Genomic DNA, 17,343 nt, shown 5'->3' on the forward strand with positions numbered 1-17,343 from the left:
CAGTTCAGTATAAAAATAAAAACTGGGTAAATAGATAGGCTGTACAAAATAAAAATATTTTCTAATATCGTTAGTTAGCCAAAAATGCAATTTATAAAGGCTGGAGTGAGCGGATGTCTAATATAACAGAACAGAACCCAAGTTCCTGCTTTTCAGCTCTTTAACTCTGAGTTAGTCAGTAACTTTAAGGGGGGGGGGCACTTGGGACATAATTGTTAAGTGAGTTTGCAATTGATCCTTAGCATTCAGCTCAGATTCAAAAGCAACAATTATGACCCATGTGCCCCCCCCAAGTCACTGATTGGTTACTGTCTGGTAACCAATCCATGGAAACCAAGAGAGCTGCAAAGCAGGAAGTAGTGTTTTGGCTATTATGTTAGACATCCAGTCACTCCAGCCTTTATGGATTACATTTTTGCCTAACTAACTATATTAAAAACATGTTTATTTACTTTCTATATTTACCCAGTTTGTATTTTATACTGAAGTGTTCCTTTAACATTCACATAGCCAACTGCTACTCAACAGGTTTGTAACCCTCTTTGTATCATTTATTTCAAAACTAGGTACAAAACTGTTAAGGAGATGGTACTTTCTACTTCACCCTGTGCCTCTACTAAATATATTCCCATTGAACAACCTAAGTGATCCCAAGAGTGATTAATGTTTAACGGTATGAATATTGCCAAGTATTGCACCTGTTATCAGATTCCTCCACATTGCAGGATGGGACTGATGGAAAGAACAGAATCTTGGGATCTCCTGAGCGTTAGAGGTTTATAAATAGGCAGACATTAGGTCTGTCTCCTGGGAGCACAGCAGACAAAGCTTTGCTCAGTGTGAGAAAAATATAAACAGTACATGGAAACTAAATAACAACATTGCTCACTATTCAGCAGTTACCAGTTAAAAAATCCAGGATTAGTTCTGTGAAGTAAAGAGCAAACTCCTGCGGAGAAGTCTTTGTACTGGTTTCTTTCTGTTGTCATCTAAAGAGGACACGTTAAGGAAATCACAGCAATAAAACATAATTAGGTAGAGTGTATGTGCAGTAATCTGCATCACAGGTAGGTTTTGTATCTGTAGGCAACAGGATGTTAATGCCATGTGACAAGTTTGTGCTATTCTTTGTATGGAAGTATGTTACAGTATACTAAGTAAACTCTAAGCACTTTTTTCCCCTCCATAGGTCTTAAAACCCCTCATTGACATAAACCTTTCAGCTATCAATACAATACCACCTCCAGAGACCCAACCACGATGGCAGTCATATTAAGAATTAGTGTATTGTTGCTTATAATGCTAACCTCAACCTCCTCAAAAGAACTAGTAAATGGAACTTGTGAAGCATCCAATGATGGGAAGTGCCAGCCAGGTATCATGCTCCCGGTGTGGGAACCGCACAACCCATCTATGGGGGACAAGGTTGCCCGGGCTGTTGTTTACTTTGTAGCCATGCTCTACCTCTTCTTGGGAGTCTCCATAATTGCTGATCGCTTTATGGCATCCATTGAAGTCATCACATCACAAGAGAAAGAGATCACACTTACTAAACCCAATGGGGAGACCAGTGTAGCCACTGTACGTATATGGAATGAGACAGTGTCCAACCTGACTTTGATGGCCTTGGGTTCCTCAGCTCCTGAAATACTGCTTTCAGTTATTGAGGTGTGTGGTCATGGATTTCATGCAGGTGAACTGGGCCCTTCAACCATTGTAGGCTCAGCTGCTTTTAATATGTTTGTCATAATTGCTATTTGTGTTTACGTGATTCCCAATGGTGAGTCACGGAAGATCAAGCATCCACGTGTGTTTTTTGTCACAGCTACCTGGAGCATCTTTGCCTACATCTGGCTATACATAATTCTTGCAGTCACTTCTCCAAAACGTGTTCAGGTCTGGGAGGCACTGGTTACGCTCCTCTTCTTCCCTGCCTGTGTGGTCCTTGCATGGATTGCTGACAAGCGCCTTCTCTTTTATAAGTATGTGTACAAGAGGTACCGTGCAGACAAACGCAGAGGCATCATCATTGAGACAGAAGGCGAGTTCCCAAAGAGCATAGAAATGGATGGGAAGTTGGGGGCTTCAGCAGTAGTGGCACCAGAAACAAAGGAAGCTAGCATGCAAGACAGTGCTGCTGCAGCAGCTGAAGCCAAGGAGCTAGATGAAAGCCGCAAAGAGGTGATACGTATTCTGAAAGAGCTAAAGCAGAAATACCCAGAGAGAGAATTAGACCAGTTGGTGGAAATGGCTAATTACTATGCTCTTCTCCATCAGCAGAAAAGCAGGGCCTTCTATCGTATCCAGGCCACACGCATGATGATTGGAGCTGGCAACGTACTGAAGAAACATGCTGCAGACCACAGCAGAAAGCCAGCCACCTTGCAGGAGGTGACGTCTGATTCCAGTGAAGAAAACACTAGCAAGATCTTTTTCCAGCCCAGCAATTACCAGTGTCTGGAAAACTGTGGATTTGTAACTCTAAATGTTGCTTGCCAAGGAGGAGATGGAGCAAGTACCTTCTATGTGGATTACAAGACTGAGGATGGATCTGCTAATGCAGGCTCAGACTATGAATACAGTGAGGGCACCCTTATCTTCAAACCAGGAGAGACACAAAAAGAGCTTAAGATAGGGATCATTGATGATGACATCTTTGAGGAAGATGAACATTTCTTTGTCAGGCTGATGAACCTGCGGGTGGGTGATGCTGAGGGGATGTTTGAACCAGATAGTGAAGGGCGCCCAAAAGCTCGCCTGGTGTCCCCTCTAATCGCAACTGTGACTATCCTGGATGATGACCATGCTGGAATATTCACTTTTGAGGAGAAGCTGGTTCATGTGAGTGAAAGTGTTGGGATCCTGGAGGTGAAAGTAGTGAGGAACTCTGGGGCTAGAGGAACAGTGGTCATCCCATACCGGACACTGGAGGGAACAGCTAAGGGTGGAGGAGTGGACTTTGAAGATGCCTATGGGGAGCTTGAGTTCCAGAATGATGAAACTGTGTAAGTACCACAAATCTCTAATTATTCTGTATGTGCATTATATACTAATCAACCAAAATAGTTACAATGTAATACCCTAGCAATCTAGGATACAGGGTAATATCCTAGCATCTAGAATATACAATACATAATTCATGTTCATGGTGAAATGGTGTGGTTATATGTATAACAGATCCTAATGTTATATATAGTCCAATTTATAGCTACAAATAGTAATTATGCCCCAAAATTCTTTATTTTAGGATTCAGTTAAATGTACTATGTTACTTAAGGTATTGGGCAAACACATAGCCTTATTTATATAGTCTTTTTTAAGCCTGATCCTATCCAGCACAATCAGTGTGTCCCTGTAATTTTTAGTACAACATGTAACCTCTATGATCAGTCACATTTAAACCATTATATTGGCCTGAATTTCCAAACGCTAAGTATGTGTCTATGACAGGACAAAAATGAATTAAGCCTGCCTCCTTACATGTATCTTAGTGGGTCATCTAATTTATTATTTTTTGTAATTTACTTGATAATTCATTTGATAATCTTATCAAGAAAGGTTAAGATCAGATATTTAATGTATATGACAATTTAACCACAAATACCATTTCTATAGAAAGTCATACGTAATCTATAATGTGCATGTTTTTAACAACACACTGAGATACATCATAATCATGGCGGACACATTGACAGATTAGAGACAAGCAAGAGCAAGACACATTTATTAAGAGATGTACATATAAGTAGGCTAGGAGACAGTTTGACTGGGTAGGCTGTTATATGCACAGATGAGTTGGGAAAGGAGGCATTGCTTAGTGCAGTACTGTCCAACTATATATATATTCCAGGCAATACCATCAGTCAAATGTGTTCATGCTACAGCATCATCATCATTATTATATAAGCCCCTTCTGTAATTCCTCTGACAGTAATTCACTTCATTGTGCTGGCAGTCACCATCCTCCAGCTCAGAAAAAATACTTACTCTATTCACATATGATTATGTTACTTTGTTCAATAGTTGGTGAAAAAGAGAGACAGAATTTGTTTTGGTGGAAATGAATTTACCGCAAATACAATTATATAGATTGTGCTTATACACTAATGTTATAGGAAAAAGAAAGGGAATATCAGAAAAGACACGTGTACTCTCTATTTGTGTTAAAGAGTCAGTCCTTAAACATGCATCAAGAGCTTTTGTTATAATTGTATTTCTTTCTGTCTTTTGAACTACTGTTTATAAAAGTCAAAGCTGCTCTCATTTATCTTAGGGGTGTAAAAAAAGTACTTGAGTCAAAATATGCTCCTTGTACTTCTGTATAGATGTTCCCTCTATGCCATGCAATTTTGCATAGTAATTTTGATGACAGTGTGCACAACCATGCACACAACATTTTGTGTGAAAGCCCTAATTTAGTACCTATTCTTGGTCACCCATCTCTCAACTTACACAGAAAGATTATTTTGTGCTCACACAATGCAAAAGAAATGAGAGGTGACATTGCATGGGTGTGCTTCCTACACAGGGATGAACAGCCTTTCATAAATGCCTGGGGGTGTCTGGACAGTTGCAAAGCTAGGCACATTGTATAAGCCACTTCTGGATCATTGCAGCCTGCCTTCAGCAGGACAAGTAAATTAATGTTGAAAGTCCTAAGTAATCATAAAGGAAGATAGAGAAGTCGATTACTGCTGGCACTCAGTACTTCATGTAGCTTTGAACTGTTAATGTACGGCTTGGTGTCAAAATGAGTGCATACGTAAAAAAACATTTAGAAGGCAAATACACAAGGAAACCAAACTAAAAATGTTATTACAATGCACCTTATTAAGCAATAAGTGTAGATGTTGTAACTAAATATTTGCATCCAATCAACAGATGATAGAGTATTTTTCAATAAAATTGCTTGTTGTCTGGAGTGTAAGTGAACAAACTTTGAAATAATGTTTCCTTTTTTAATTTTACCCAATTAGTTTGGTCTTTCGTGCATTGGATATGCTGTTTCTATACCATTCAACATTACTTTACCAGCATTATGAAAAGAAACCCTTTTATTTTAAAAAGCATATTCCTTAATGAATGAATTCTGTTAATAATAAGCCTCTTTGTTTTTGGGCAATCACACGAGCACTGTCTGAGCAGAACCTTTGCCTATACCAGGTGAACTAGTAACAGGAAATCTGGAAACTGTATGATGAGCTCTGAGGATATTATGAGCTCTCTGCAGACACGTGGCGATCATTGCAGCAGATCTTCGCCCCCTCCACCCACCACTTCTGCTGATTCCAGAGAGAGACTTTTAGCAGGTCTAATAATTTGATTGTAAGCGTTGGCTGAGTGTTTGTGTGTGAGTGGGAGGAGCTGTAAAATATCAGTAAAAGAAAGGGAACACGTTTGGCTTGTGCTAGTGATCTGTCTAGTTCAGAAATAAATCATTTTCAGCTAGATTTACAAATAGAATATAGGTCTCCTTCCTCCTTATGCACACATAGACATATCAGTGTAGCACTCACCTTCTTATATACAGATATCACACGCCTCTAGTTGTATACTGTTGTATAGAAAGAATGTGTACCTCCTTTTACTGCTGTCCTACAGCACTGGGGCCCTAGGTTCAGTTTCAGCCAGGGCACCATCTGCAAGGAATTTGCATGTCTCCCCATGTCTGGTGGGTTTCCTCACACACTCCAAAAACATACAGGTGAGGTTATTGGTTCCTCATAAAACTGACCATATTGTGTGTGATTGTGATAGAGACTTAATCTGTATTGTCCACTGTGGCAGGCACTGATGTAAATCATATATAACCTCAGTAAAATTGTGCAGAATATTTCAGTGCTATACAAATGATGAAGAATAATCTTTTTATATATACATAGAACATATATACAGAACATACAGGCAAATTGTACCTTTTAAAACATATAAAGAGAATCATAAATCTCTCATAATTTAAGAGAAGTGGTGTGTCACTCTTATACCCTCTCATATATCTTCCATCTTCATGTGTATGGAAATCATGTGATTCTTTTCTTATATATACAGAAAATATGTTTCCATTTTCTTGTATGAAGAACTCATGTACCCTTTTCTTTGCTCTTGCTGACTGCTTTTCATTTAGAATCTTCAGAGAAGTAAAATAAGGGCACAAAATAAACCAGTTGTTAATAACTAATGAATGAAAAGTTTGATATCGTTTCAGTCAGTACATACTTGACAACAATTATATGAAGCAACTACGGTAATCTAGAAATTAGAGGTTCTCACAATGAGCCAGATTAAATTCAGCGAGATGATGGTTTATCATGTGAAAACTCATAGACGAGATTCAATTCAAAAAAGAAAATCATTTTCTCCAAATTTAGTTCCATTTTTTTCCCCATAGACTAAAATGGAGTATTGAGAGGACACGTATTATTGAAAGTTTATTGCATCTGGTAAATAAACTGCAATCATTTACAATAAAAATTACTGCAATTGTGCCCTTCCCATCTTCCCTTTCAAACAATGGTTGCACCCCAGACACCCTGGTTGTGTCTTTCTTGCCTGCTCCTACATTCAGCACTGGTATCCGATAAAATGTAAGTAGTGTCTCTTAAGCTTGAATGAGACTAATAAAGTTTGTGATTACTTTCAACTACTTCCAGTTCAGCCTAAAAAAGCACACTTGAGTAGTAGAGAGAAAACCGTGCATGTGACATTAGCCATTTGTATATAGGTAAGATGAGTACACTGAAATGTAATTTTAAATAAGAGTTTGTAGATCCCGCTGGCCTGTCCATTTACATTTATACATTTGGATGTCTGGGACAGGCTGATTCTTCAACATGAGGGAAGATACATGTTCACTAAATATACTCTTACCTAATGAACTAATTAAAGATCTTGGATTCCATAAGCTTATTTGAAGTGTATATACCTATCTGTCTTCTTTCTTCCCCTCCTATATTCTCTGCCTTCCTTAGCTATAGTTGCCTTTAATATTAGTGGTATTAGTAAATTGATTGTGTATTCTGCACAGCTCTTCTATTTTATTGTGTGCCTTAAACAATGCAGTGTCACTTCCAAGCTGTGAGGCATATAAATATCTATTTTATATTGGCAGTGCCCCCAGCTGTTCACATACAAGCCTTGCTGCTGGTAAAACCTACGTTGACAATTTTAGCTGCCAGAGGGTCTCCGACTGCAGTGAGCATCTAGGACAGGGGTCCCCAACCTTTTTAAACTATGAGCAACATTCAAAATGTAAAAATAGTTGGGGGAGCAACACATGCATGAAAAAGTCCCTTGGGTGCCAAATAAGGGTTATGATTGGTGGCCTCTATGTGGACTGGCAGCCTACAAGAATATCTACTTGGCACTATACTTAGTTTTTATGTAATTTTAACTTGCTTTCAAGGTTGGAATTTGACCCTGAGAGCAACATCCAAGAGGTTGGAGAGCAACATGTTGCTCACAAGCTACTGGTTGGAGATCACTGATCTAGGACAAATCAAAGTCATTAAAGACTTACCATTGTGTTATTTGGGGAAGCAAAGGAGTGCAACTTGGAACATGTATTGAGCTTTTGTGATCTGGACTCCATACTACATAGAGAGTAGTTACATATAGAGGCTGGCATCACCATTAACTATTCTATTAACATGCTCTTGATCCCTGGAGAACTATATTAAAGGCTGATTTGGCTGCTGGACCATTTATTCCAATTTATTTGAAGCACAGTGGTATAATGTAACTAAAAGTTGCTCAATCCCACAGAGGGCCCTCCAAAACATTGGGAATTTGACATTTTTCATAGACATATAATTCAATTGATTATTATTTAGTGTCTGACTAGGCTCTCTATATCTCCTGGTGTATGTATACCGTAGAGGGTTTGCTCCCTCTATACATACTGTACGCCCAGGGACTTATGCTGCCTCTCTACCCCCCTCCCATGTGTGTTGGAGCTGGTCAATGAGGTCTGTATCACTAGTGAAAAGAACACAACTGGGCTCACTGCAGTAAAAGAGACTAATTTCTGCTTAAAAAGCGTAAAGCCAGAGGTGGCTTTTTGCTATGCCTAGTAACCTGCTGCACACTCCCATTTGAGGGAAGGTTCTAACCTTGCCCCCTGACTGAGCAAGCAGGTCCCTTAATTTGTGCCAACGGAGGCCTTGTGTTCCAACAAGGGTCTCAATAAACGACTATGCAGTCTCTACCTGTTAAAGAAATGGTAGACCGTCAAAATGAATACTTAACCAACAGATAGTTTCATTTATAAAATAACCTCCTATTAAACAAACTTAAGTAAATATATATATATATATATATATATATATATATATATATATATATATATATATATATATATATATATATATATATATATATATATATATGTAAATATTGCCCTTTCACACCATGTGTGATACCTCAGGGATCACTTGAAAAGAAATAATGTGAACTGTAACTGCAAAATAAATAGATACCTGCAATGTATAGGTGTATAGTTTCCCTTTAATACACCTGTGAACAGATTGGGCTTGAAACCACCTTATATATTCCTACATACTGTAAATTGTACCAGGTCCCAGTCTCCTGTCTTGATGCAGAACTCAGTTGGTACTACAATGGTAGGTTCAGTTGTTGCTTGCATGATTTTTAATGATGATTAACACGCCATGTTGGAAGGAGACAGCTTGATATTGATTTCTTCTGCAATCAATGGAAAGTTTCCTGCTATAATTATATTAAATTTATTAGAAATACCACTACATCCAGCTATGTGCTCAGGAGGGCATAGTGGAAACATGTCAAAATACAATAATAAAAAAAATCAACTAGAAACACTAGGAAACACAAGTGTAATATGCTATGGAATATGCCATCCCCTGACCTTCCTTGGAAACTCTGAAATCTATGAATAAAGAAGACATTTCTATATGCATGCTCGGGCAGAGAACAGGTGATGTATTGCACAAACAAACCCTTGCAATAATGGTATTTGGGAAAGATTTTGGCATTAACAATCTCTTCTTTCTACCTGAGTGCCTCTGTCTCAACTATGCTACTTTAACCATGTCAGTCTACTGGCCCATAGCATTAGATGGAGTTTTTATTCCTGCTTACTCAAAAATGTGCAATTAGTTCAAAGTCCACCTGATGAAGGCAGTTTATGTGGTATTCTGTACTGGTGTCTCAGAGTATATCTGAGGACAAGGATATTTTTAAAAGGATACTGGCATCTGAAGAAGTATTTAAAACCATTGTCTAATGTGAAGTTATGTAGTAAAATTGTCAGTTTTGCTAGAATGGAGGAATCAATTTGTTGGTATTTGGGTATCTATGCTCTTTCCTTTCTGGTAAACAAAAGAAGTTGTGCCTTGCTTTTTGGCAGGGATTCAAGATATGCTCGTTGGATCCAAGCCAGTGTTCGAGAATACAAAACAGGATTATTTATACGAAAAAGCTTATTAACAGTTACCCGCCTGCGCTTGGATGTGCCTGTGGCTAGTTTTCATGTTTCTGGTTCTACCGTGTGTTTTGCAGCACGTTGATCGACAGAGTAATAAATAAAAGTCTTTGTTTGGATTTGCTTATCTGGAAAGTAGTAGCTGGATCCATCCAACCCTTGAATGCTTTTAATATTTTATTTCTGTACCGCAATCAACTGCTGTGCCAGAACATTGTGAAGAACAATCACTTGGCTCCTATTTTTACTCATTCACATTTTGTTCAGAGAGGCAATGTTTAAACAGACAGATTTACCCGATTGTTTCGTTCCCTTCATGAAGTGAATCTTTTGTTCACAAACGACAAGCCTATTTACATTTTATCAAAACCTTGGGTAAAGCAGTTTTCTCCTTTTATAGAAGTACCAATTTGCATAAAGATCTTGGTGATCTTTAAAGATTCAAAATTCTTGCCATTCTAACTTGTTTTCTTTAGACCTCGCTTTCATGTTTTAGTCTATTATTTTGATAAGTTGGAGGGATATCACCTCTGGCTATGTTGCATATGTTGGCTATGACATACTCCCAACATTTTGGAAGTAAAAAGAGGGACAACATTTTTTTTGCACGTAGTACTACAGTTTGGAGGAAAGGCATTAAGCACCAGCAGATCAACTTCTACAAACCTGGTGTTGTCTTACCTTGATCCCCAATGAGTGGATGGATATATTTCTGATTATATCACTGTCTCTCATAACATTTATTGCCAGTTTTTTGGAGAGAAGAATACTTCAGCTATGCTGCCTCATTACAGCAATGAGACCAAACTATTATTATACATTTACTATCAGGGGCAAAGTGAAGAACAGATATTCAATCTGACACATTATTCCTACAATGCAGTTGTTTCCCGGAAATCCAGAATAATTAAGCCTGCTGTGATCTGGTTCAATATCTTGCTTACATTTAGGCACAGCATTTTGCATAGGATAGGGTATAAGTCTGCCTGTGATATGTCCTTTTCCAATAAAATGAGCATATTTTTTAAACATCCCTTATTTGCAAGAGATCTTGCACCAAGCACTACAGACACATTAATAAGACAACCAGTGCCTAGGCCCTGTGAACAGGATAGCTTAGATCAGTGATTCCCAACCAGTGGCTCATGAGCAACATGTTGCTCACCAACCTCTTAGATGTTTCCCCCAGTGGCCTCAAAGCAGATGCTTATTTTTTTTTTTCTCGTGTAAATGTTTTTATTGAGTTTTTAAACCAAAACAAGTAGGAATTTAACAAAAATGCAAAGCAGATGCTTATTTTTCATTTCCTGGCTTGGAGGCTACATAAAAACAAGGTGTGCTGCCAAACAGAGCTTTCTATATGCTGCCAATCAACATAGGGGATATCAACAGCCAATCACAGCCACCATCAGGGACTTATTTCATGCTTTTGTTGCTCCCAAACTCTTTTTACATTTGAATGTGGCTCACGGGTATAAAAGGTTGGGGATTCCAGGTGTGATAAATACTTTTTGCATGTTATTTTGCTTCCCCAAACAGACACATCTTTGTTCCTAGGTTTTGATCCTATGACAGTAGGGAAGGCCTTGATTTTCTTTCTGCTGTTGTTGCCATCTGTTTGTCCTCTAGATTTCTTCTTAACCTGCAGTTTTTATATTTATATTTCCATTTGCCCTCCCCTGGTATGGGTCATGGCCTGGGGTCCAGATTTGGTTTCTGTACCATTTGTTCTTAAGCTCCTGTCGTGTCTCAATCATTTCTCTTTTTACTGTCTTTCAGTTTTCTTTTTTTCCTGTAATGTATATGTCTTTCACTCTCAGCTACAGTATTTCCTCTGCCCTGTCTCTTTGCCTTAAATCTAGATGTCTTTTACACTCAAGCATTTCCTTTCTACTGTCACTTTCCTCACTTTGCCTTCTAACTAGATATTTTTCCCTCTCAGCTGTTTCCTATGTATTATCTTATCCATTTTCATACCTGCTATTTAAATACCTTCCCCTCTCAACTGTTTCCTCTTTGCCTTTATTTCCACTCTTCTGATGCCACCTTCTCTTTGCCTATGTCTTTTCATTTCAGCCTTATTCTCACTTCTGTTTCTTGCATGTTTTTTCCTTCTGTCTGGATACATTTCCTGGGAACCATTTCCACTATCATGTTGCTGCTGTCAAGATGTTTTATGTTTGTATGCATTTAATCTAAATAATTTCCTTTCTTCACATATCTATCATTTGCCTTACATGTAAATGTAGTTTACTCACAGTAACCCACTCATATTCTTTTTTTTTTTTACTTCTATTAGATTTTCCTTTTCTCTCTCCTTTTGATTAAGCTTCTTTGTTTGTTTCTAGATGTCTTTGCTTCTCGATCTTTACCATCACTCCTGTCACTTCTGCAAAGCTGCTTTATTTCCAGATTTCTTTTCATATCAACCAATTCCAGTCATCTGACAGCTACATTCCTTTGCCTTCTATATGGATGTCTTTTTTTCCTCAAACATATCTAGTTTTCTTAAAGGAAAATTCAACCCTTAATTAAAAACAACCCTACCCCCCAACCCTACATAGACCTTTCCTCCCTGCTCCCCCCTCCAGCCTAGCTGGTAAATGCCTCTAACTCTTTACTTACCCTTCGGTGCAGATTTAGGGTATCTGAGTTCACGGGCGCCATCTTCCGGTACTTACATTATGTTGCCCTGTATGCTGTCTTGGCATGTCATTTAAGTGTATTAGCCTACAGGGCACTTGGACTTGGACTTGTTAGATCACCCATGCCGAACAGGCCCAGATATCTGGCTTGAACACCACTAGGCTGCTGGGTCCTATCGCCCGTGCATTCCCTGTGGCACTGGGGATTACGCATACAGGAGTTCACGTTTCCAGTGCTTCTTAGATTGCCAACCCTAAAGTCTTGCCGCTGTAGGCCTCGGCCTTTGTGGCCTCGCCGCTAATACGGGCCTGACGCTGAAAGTAGGAAAGTTATTGAATTCTGGAAAAAAATGACATCCCTTAAGAGATAAGAAGTTGTGCAGTAAACACAGAAAAAGATTATATACAAGGCACTTATAGTAATTACTTTTTTCTGTGAACAGGTAGCATTTTATAACCCAACATGGATTATTTTTTGGTCGCAAATATAACACAGGAATCATTTCCATTTGCATATTTCCTGAATGAAAAAGAGAAAAATATGTGGGATGGAGAGTGATAAGTGTCAAACTGAGTATGAGTATGAGGTTAGAAATAGGTCTGTACTAATTTATACTCATCTACTCATTCTCTTTATTTCCCCCCCCTTCCCCTTTTTTTTATTCTTTACTCTGCATAAATGATAATTTACTTCAAATAATAAATATATTCCATTCTTATCTTCTTACCAAATTTTCCCATTCCCTCCTTTTAAACTTCTGTGTATACATTTTGAAGGGTGGCATTATAGCTTGGAGGAAGAACATTGTGGTACAGTGTAGAGTGTCTAATACATTGCTATTACATGTGTAGGTATATATGTAAAACACACACAAGCACTGGAAAGATGTGATGGGGAAAGGCAGATGCAATATCCATGTTTCCTTGTGCTGCAGGTTTCCCCAGACACAAAAGATTAATGTATGAGAAATCCCCCCCCTTCCCCCCCTACAGCTAATAAATAATTTATTCTTAATCAGAGCAGAACCACATAGCGAGACTTCCAGTGAGAATGAGGCGTTTCTTTATACAAGTGCCAGGGTTGATAGATAGAAGTGTCACACTTGGATAGATAGCAGATTTCAGACTAAGGTTTCCACCCCAGGCCAGGAAAAATAAAACAAGGATGGAGAAGACATAAAAACAATACATATAAGAAGCTGCACATTGTACACCTGTCATAGCTAGTATATCAGCTAAGGATACATTCCATTCCTTTCCTTAAAGGGATACTGTCAAGGGAAAAACATTTTTTTTTCAAAATGAATCAGTTAATAGTGCTGTTCCAGCAGAATTCTGCACTGAATCCATTTCTCAAAAGAGCAAACAGATTTTTATATATTCAATTTTGAAATCTGACATGGGGCTAGACATTTTGTCAATTTCCCAGCTGCCCCTGGTCATGTGACTTGTGCCTGCACTTTAGGAGAGAAATGCTTTCTGGCAGGCTGCTGTTTTTTCTTCTCAATGTAACTGAATGTGTCTCAGTGGGACATGGGATTTTACTATTGAGTGTTGTTCTTAGATCTACCAGGCAGCTGTTATCTTGTGTTAGGGAGCTGCCTGGTTACCTTCCCATTGTTCTTTTGTTTGGCTGCTGGGGGGGAAAAGGGAGGGGGTGATATCACTCCAACTTGCAGTACAGCAGTAAAGAGTGATTGAAGTTTATCAGAGCACAAGTCATATGATATGGGGCAGCTGGGAAATTGACAAAATGTCTAGCCCCATGTCAGATTTCAAAATTGAATATAAAAAAATGTGTTTGCTCTTTTGAGAAATGGATTTCAGTGCAGAATTCTGCTGGAGCAGCACTATTAACTGATTCATTTTTAATTTTTTTTTTCCCCATGACAGTATCCCTTTAATAACTTGGGCTTAAAGCTACTCTCAGTGCTAAATTAGTGAGTAGTTACACTTACTACTGTGACATATCCTAAGTTTGCATTTCACAGCAACTTAGTTAAAGTTGACAAGCATCTCAGCCCTGAAGTGAAAGGAAAATGGTGGATACATAAAATCTGCTTATTAAAAGCAGCACATGTATTTTAATAAATGTAAACTTGCAAAAGTTAATATCTATTAAATAAATATTGTATAATATGGTATGAAATATACCATATTATACAATACTGCTAGTCCAGCCCGGGTGTTTTGAGTTGTCCTGAGGCATCTCATGTGGTTAATTAAAAGGCAGCGCAAGCCAGAGTGGAGAGCTGCAGTCTGAGGAAAAAAGACACAGGGAAGCTGTCTGTGTGAGCCCAGAGAGATTTTTGAATCCCTACAAGGTTGGAACTTTGTTTGTACTTCCTTTTTTATATGTTTTGGGGAGACAGGCAGTAGGCCTACTCCTGGTTAGTTAGGAGAACTGACCTGTATTAGTTAGAAGCCCATTAAGTGGCAAGGAGTTTATTTTTTAATTGCTTAGGTTGTTTTGCTGCAAGTGAAAATTAACTGCCAGAAAGAAACAACCCTCTTATGAGTTGTCATTGTGCCGTGGGCTACTTTACCCCCAGAAAGCTGATCCCAGCTACCTAAGTCCTTACATATGGTGGAGGGTGCTCTGGCACAAAATAAAGCAACAAAAGGCAGTATAATATTGCAGAGACTGTGAATTAAAGGAGAAGGAAAGGTTAAAACTAAGTAAGCCTTATCAGAAAGGTCCATCTAAATATACCAGTAAACCCCCCAAGTAATGTTGCTCTGAGTCCCCTGTCAAAAGAAATACTGCATTTCTTTCCTTCTATTGTGTACACATGGGCTTCTGTATCAGACTTCCTGCCTTCATCTTAAACCTCATTGCCCTGGGCAAGAGCATGCTCAGTTTGCTCCTCTCCCCCCACCCCTCCCTTCTCTACTGTAATCTGAGCCCAGAGCAGGGAGAGACTCAGGCAGGAAGTGATGTCACACCATATTAATACTGCAGCTCCTAGTCTAAACAAACAGAGAGTTTCTAGAGCTTTTTACTCAGGTATGGTAAAACATTCTGCAGAATAAATATAGCATTCTAGCTTGCACTATTGCAGCTAATCTATTGGCAATAAAATGCCTCCGTAGCTTTCCTTCTCCTTTAAAGGGGTAGTTATCCCAAGAACTGTGCAGCATGGAGGAGATTGTGAAACAGTTAATGCTGTCTAATGCCACCCAGCAACAGGCGGAGCAGCAAGCGGAAGCCCGCCATAATGCCGCCCAGCAGCAAGCGGAAGCCCGCCATAAGGTGCTGGTCCTACAGTTGCAGCAACAGACAATGGACCAGCAACAGGCACAACAACAGCAGATGATGACCATGTTTAAAAAGCTGGCAGAAGATGCAGAGGAAGACCGGCAGGTACTGACAGGATTGGTCCAACAGTTGGCACAGAGACCCCAGGAGCCACCTGCAGTAGTCCATAGCAACGTACCCAAAATCAATGTAAGCCGCTTCCTCCAAAAGATGACATCAGAGGATGATCTGGAGGCATATCTCTCTACATTTGAGTGGACCGCCGAAACAGAGGTTTGGTTTAAAGAGCAGTATGCGTGTCTTTTAGCACCCCTGCTAACCGGTGAATTGCAAAAAGCATATTTTGATCTTGACTGCCAAGGATTATGAGGAACTGAAAAAAGAGATTCTGGCCCGCCTTGGTGTTACCCTGTGGCTTATCACCAGGACAATCCTCCACGCTCAAAGATGTTTGACCTGATCCACCTGGTGAGAAAATGGTTGCAGCCGGAGTCCCTGACCAGACCTGAGGCCCCTTCCTGTTGCCCTGCGCAAATGGGTGACCCCTGGAGACCTTAAAACAGCAGATGACCTTGTGGAGTTAGTAGAAAGGTACTTTGCCGCTGAGAACTTTGGCCCCTCTTCCTCATTGTTCCGGGCTCCACACCTGAAAGGGAGGTACACTCTGGCAACTGGTAAGACTGTTCATGGAGACACGGGTGGTGGTAAAAGTAAATCACCCTTAAAGGGAGAGACTTTTGGAAAGGCTGGCAATCTAAGACTGGAAAGTCTGAGACTCTTAGGTTTAATTCCGAGACTGTTAAATGTTTCCGCTACCATGACTTTGGTCATATTGCGGCAAATTGCCCTTTGCTTGATGATCCTATGCGATGTGATTTCTCTTCCAGGAAGAGAGGCCAGTCCCTGTTTGCTACTGTTGCCGGCATTGCGGTGCCAGTTCAAGAAAAACAAATGTGTAAAGTGAGTGTGAATGGGGAACAGATGCTTGCATTGCTAGACTCCGGTAGTCTAGTCACTTTGGTAAAAGTAGACTCAGTAGGCCCTGTTAAGTTCCAGTCAAAAAGGGTTGGTGTGGTTTGTATTCATGGTGACACACGGGAGTATACCGTGGCAACCCTAAAGTTTAGAACGGGCCTTGGTAACTCACTCTGCAGGGGTAGTACCACACCTTCTGCACGATGCTATAATTGGGAGGGATTTTCCCCAGTTTGGGATCTCTGGGATCAATCAGTTTCTCCCTGCTCTGATACAGTAGGGGAAGGACAGAAAATTCAGAGGTAACAGGTTCAGAGTATCGTCCTCAGGAAACCGCATCTTTCCCTTTCTCTGTTTTAGCAGGAGACTTGGAGGACCCTGAAGATGGTCCAAAACCTAATGTGGAAACCAGTGATTTAGTTAAAAATGACAATGTTGTGGATTTCTCTGACTTGGAGGTACACATAGAGAATTTTGGTACAGAACAGTTAAAAGACCCTATTCTTATAAAAGCTAGAGAAAATGTGAAAGTACTGTAATTGATGGGGAACCCATTGAACCAGGGCTCAGGTTATCCTATCCTCACGTGGCTTTAAAAGGGGATCTACCAAGTACCAAGTATCAAAAAAACCAAATGAGGTGATTGAACAATTAGTGGTACCCAAACCATACAGAAAAATGGTGATGGTCCTTGCCCATGGTCATGTAATGGGGAGACATTTGGGTGTTGGAAAAACTACAGAAAGAGTTTTGCAGAGGTTTTTTCGGCCTGGAGTGTATCAACAGGTAAAGGATTACTGCGGGTCCTGTCCTGTTTGCCAGATTTCTGCTCCAAGGCCACACTTTCTTAGTCCCCTAATCCCATTACCTATTATTGAAATACCCTTTGAGATTTAGTGGGCCCTTTGTTAAAGTCTGCCCGGTGACATCAATATATTTTAGTGATCATGGATTAAGACACTCGCTACCCAGAAGCTATTCCTTTGCGCAACACTTCTGCTAAAACC

The 17,343-nt window shown here is 39.6% G+C and overlaps 1 protein-coding gene across 2 annotated transcripts in view; it reads left to right on the forward strand.

Moving 5' to 3' along the window:
- slc8a2.L (solute carrier family 8 member A2 L homeolog) overlaps positions 1–17,343 on the forward strand; it is a 72,648-nt gene that overhangs the window by 6,140 nt on the left and 49,165 nt on the right. For both annotated transcript variants that reach the window (XM_041572952.1, XM_018230274.2), the window contains one exon: positions 1,190–3,005. In XM_041572952.1, coding sequence (XP_041428886.1) covers positions 1,261–3,005 — 1,745 coding nt within the window. In that variant the 5' untranslated portion in view covers positions 1,190–1,260. The remainder of the gene's footprint in view (positions 1–1,189; positions 3,006–17,343) is intronic.

Source organism: Xenopus laevis, chromosome 8L, assembly GCF_017654675.1.
Source record: "Xenopus laevis strain J_2021 chromosome 8L, Xenopus_laevis_v10.1, whole genome shotgun sequence".
Classification (NCBI taxonomy): Eukaryota; Metazoa; Chordata; class Amphibia; order Anura; family Pipidae; genus Xenopus; species Xenopus laevis.